The sequence below is a fragment of the Anneissia japonica genome, unplaced genomic scaffold, assembly GCF_011630105.1.
Source record: "Anneissia japonica isolate Jap-2015-1 unplaced genomic scaffold, ASM1163010v1 scaffold172582_len1462937_cov174, whole genome shotgun sequence".
NCBI classification, from domain to species: Eukaryota; Metazoa; Echinodermata; class Crinoidea; order Comatulida; family Comatulidae; genus Anneissia; species Anneissia japonica.
Window position 1 is genome coordinate 1,337,362 of NW_022725666.1, and position 4,583 is coordinate 1,341,944.

General features: G+C 32.7%; 1 protein-coding gene across 1 annotated transcript in view; it reads left to right on the plus strand.

Moving 5' to 3' along the window:
* Positions 1-3,623, plus strand: part of LOC117112787 (protein DGCR6L-like) — a 4,546-nt gene extending 923 nt beyond the window's left edge. Inside the window, exons 3-5 of the mRNA XM_033255959.1 lie at positions 577-738; positions 1,178-1,284; positions 2,920-3,623. Of these exons, the coding sequence (XP_033111850.1) occupies positions 577-738; positions 1,178-1,284; positions 2,920-3,132 (482 nt within the window). The 3' untranslated portion in view covers positions 3,133-3,623. The remainder of the gene's footprint in view (positions 1-576; positions 739-1,177; positions 1,285-2,919) is intronic.
* The last annotated feature ends 960 nt before the right edge of the window (positions 3,624-4,583 follow it).

A 4,583-nucleotide genomic window follows, 5' to 3' on the forward strand; every position in this document is an offset into this window, starting at 1 on the left:
AACTTGGCCCATGAACAAACTTGTCGGCCCCTGTCAACTCGGCCCTTATTGACTCATAAACAAGTCGACGAAGAGCTGGGTTGAATCGATTCCTGTAGTATAATGTATCTTCTATATTGAGGGATCTCTGGAAAGACTTTAAAAAGAGATTAAGCATGGAATTTACATCACTACAATGCTTATCAATTTGATTCTTATCTGTAAAATGAAATTTAATAGGTTAAAACTCGTAGAGAGTACAGAACCTCTTTGTGTTACATTTTTATGTCATAGTTTTTAAAGTGAATCCAAATTGATGACAAAAAATTCCATTTTTAATGATAATGATATTTTATCTGCATTTGAACAGTTCTTTAAAATAACTTGGCAAAGAGTTATTTTTTGTTTTGTTTTAATATAAAAAAAATATGACTAAAGAATTCTTTTCATATGTTATGCTGTAACGAAATAAAGTAGATAGTGATAGATATTGTATCAACACCAATTGTTGTATTATGTGCTTCATGGATGTAGCTTTATCACATGACACATTTCATGTTGGGAGGTCACATAATATCATGGTTCCCTCTTTCCCCAGGAGCTTCCAGCAAAGGCTTCCATACACAACGCTGTCAAACCTGGCCTCGGCCCTCCTTGACGGAACTGTCTTTGAAATCGTGCAGTATTTAGAAGAGATTCAACATATGCAGGAAAAGAAATTGCTGGATCAACGGTCAAAATTGATTAATTCCGTTAAAGGTTAGCATTCCTACAAGACTCAGTGTTGATTTACCTTATAAATTTGTTGATTAGTTATTTTTAGTCTTTAACCAAATGTCCCTAAAAAGGGGCTGTCTGTATAATCAGTTAGAAGGAAATGTTTATCTGTCATCATAAATTAAATAATCTGAGAAAAGAAATTTTTATGTCAACATTTTTTGTCTCTAAAATATTTTTTGTTATATACTGCCCTCTATAGGGATAAATGAGTTTCTATCTGGTACAGTATTTAAAAATGCCTTAAGTTTATTGTATGTATATTTAGATTTATACTACAGTTATATTATACACTTTCCATTACAATTTACTTCCTCTGTTTGATGGCACTTCTGGGACTTTTCATTATAAATGAAAATCATTGTGTTGAAGTTGATAATAATTGAAAATTATTGAGAGTTTTTCTGTTGTTTATTTACAGCTCAAAAACAGGAACAAGCAAAACTCCACCAATCTCAGTTATTATCTTGTCAGAATAGACCACATCACTTGCCAGTCGTCAAGGCAACCAATGAAAGAGAAAAACAGGTGAATAATGCCCAAGAATTCTTGAGTTTTGAAAAAATATCATTTTAAAGTAATTCTTAATGTTTCAGCGAACACTGCTGTTGATTCTTATTATGAGCATTATTTAATTTAGTGTTATTTTAAAATTTCAATAATTTATTAGTCATTTTTATTACGGTATATATCAATGTTAATATTAGTATTGTGTGTTTTTATTACTATTATTAATATCAAAATTAGTATGTATGTACTAAAAATTACTGCTCTTTATAATTTGTGTCTTACTGAAAATAAGTAATCATTAACGTGACAACAAAAAACCCAATGAATACAGTTTTTACTTCCCTTATCACTGTTTATTTTATTTAAATAATATTGATTCACATATTTATTTATTTATTTCTTAATTAGTAACAAGAATATAATGTAAATAACAAACAATCTATGATGCTGGCAATCAGCAAAATGCTCAGTGTCAATATACTTTACAAAGAATACAATTTTACATTCTTTGTCACTGTTAATTAAATAAATACAATACTAATTTAATTATTTACATGAATATAATGTCAATATGTGTAATATTTAAAAGGTTATGATAACAATAGACAATTAATATCTATATTAATTAACAAAGAATGCACTTTAAGATACTTTATAATTGTTAATTAATAATAATAATACTAATTAAATTAATAACAAGGATACTGTACTATGTCAACAATAACAATTTGTAATCTTATGATGGTAATAATTTGTGAAAGTTTCCAGTGGAAGTAATTTTTTGGTTGATTAACATAGAACCTAGGTTTACATTCTTTCCTCAATGTGATTAACCATTTATCACTGTTAATTAATTACCAGAAATACAAACAATGATATATTAACAGTAACAAAAGTTATGCAATACCATTTATAATGATGGTATAATTATTAAAACTTTCCTGTAGGATTAATTTCTATATTTAGCTATCAAAGATTACATTTTTACCTCCTTTATTCCTGTTAATAAAAACATTAATAATTCAATTAATAGCAATGATATGGTGTCAACAGTAACGCATGAGTGATTCTGTTCTAGCGTTGTGTCGTCGCACAAATCAAAAGCTCCCTATCGACTACCAAGAGTACACTTGCATTCTTTATCACTGCTACTTAACAATAATTTGTCTGATTTTGAGAATGGTGAACAAGGTGCAGGCCCATGACCAGGGAGGTTTCTATGGTTCGGCTGAAGCCCTTTTTTGAGTGCACCCCTACTGGAAAAAAACCATACCACCCCCCCCCCNNNNCCCCCCCCCTTCTTCCTTTGCATCAAATACCATCAAAATAATAACATTCGCCATTTACATGCCAGAATTCTTGGGCTCCAGGTGCCATCATCCCTGTTGCCCACAACAGCTCTTTCTTGGGCCCCCACCAGGGCATCTACGTTCCTCCAACTCTCATAGTAAACAACCAACCCCCATTAAGGAATCCTTGTTACTAGCCTGATGCGCTTGTCTTACAATGTCATGGGTCAGGGGTTCAATGCCTGTAAATGACCGGATTTTTCTTCCTTTTTTTTTATATGGCTTCAGATATAATCTACACAAGAAAATCTTTGTCGCTGATAATTTTCATTCATTTTTTTTTTTTTTTTTGGTTCATCTCCAGGCTCTTGATGAGAGGCTTCAAGAAGAGGTTCAAAAATTTGATGAGAAAATTGTCCTTCAATTGGACCAGCGGGCTAATGAGCAGCAAGTCACGCTTCAGCAGAGCGGAGTTCTTGGCTTTTTCCCAACCACGAACCCACAAGAAATCCGTCTCCAGATGTACCTGTTAGAGTTTATCATCAAATTGCGCAATAAATATCATTTAGTCACGTGACAAGAAAGATTTAAAATCGGTGGTAATCATCATGATTAAAGGTTGAGACCAAAGGATTCTCTTAAAGTGAAATATCCAGAGATTCGAGTCCTTATTGGCTAGACACACAAGCTGAACATAACCTTGTGCTATTAAAAATGATAACAAAGTATAGCTGTCTCAGAGCCACTTCAAACTAGAATCGTTTAAAATATAGAAATATTTAATGAATACAAATTAATATGATTTTGCCACCTTTGCACTTTGAATGAAATTTAAAAAGTCGTAATGCCATGTTTAGTCTAAGAAGAGAATATACTTTTTTACCAATAAGTTTATGTTAATATTTTTTTATGTAAAAAATTGCCTTATTTATCACCTGAAATTCGCAATAAGTATTATGTATTATCTATGATAACTTTATAGAGGCTATTTATTGTGTTCCTTGCATGGACATTAGGGAAGCACTGAATGTGAGAGCTTGTCAGAATAAAAAGAAATAATTACATGTATAAATGTGTATTAGATATCTTAAAATAGAGTTACCATGGTTAACATCATCATCATCATGGCCGGCGGAACCAGGGGGGGGGGAGGGTGTGGCGGGGGAACCGGCCCCCATCCCCCACTTTTTTGCAGAAAATATATTTTGTCTGCAGATTTTTGTATGATTGGAAGGAAATGGTAGTGCCCACTTTTGAAAAACGTTGTGACGGCGCAGATCATCATCGTCATATCATCATACCGTCACCATAACCATTGCCATCATCATATCTTACAGACCTATACTATACTTTTTTACATAATTATATGTATGGGTATGTGTGTACATGATCGTCAGGCCCTATCTTGTGGGTTGTTTAATCTGGTTTCTTTATAGACTCTATGTCGACTATCTACCCTCATTTCGCTACGAAATATTATGTGGTCTCTGTTAGTTCAGTTGTTCAGATTACACAAACTATAATAATCGCATTTAACTGACGACATAATCGATCCGTTTTGCAGGTGCTGAGATCAATCAGAGTATATGGGGAAAAAAACACTAAAGAAACCTTTAATAATCTCTCACCATCTAAAGGTCGATGCTAGTAAGGCTCTTCATATTTACATGATATTGCAAATTGAGCGTGCTATCAGCGGTTTGGCCTTGTGGTAAATAAACTAGCATTGACAATGAGCAGATTTCCTGCATATAGAAGACAAAAAGTCGGGGGTCGGGAACGTCCTAATTCTAAGCCTATACGTTTCCTTTCAGTATTGATGAAATTCCAAAGAACTCTCTTATTCTGGTTATGATGACCTCAATAGCTGTCTAATTTGATGTTGTCAAGAAATTTAGAACATTGTAAACTAAGCAGTGAATTGCATCGCGCTGAACTAATACTTTTGAACAATAAAATTCAATATATGAATTGCTTACTTTAAGTATATTACCTTGAAATTGAAAAATAAGAACAAGAAAATATTTC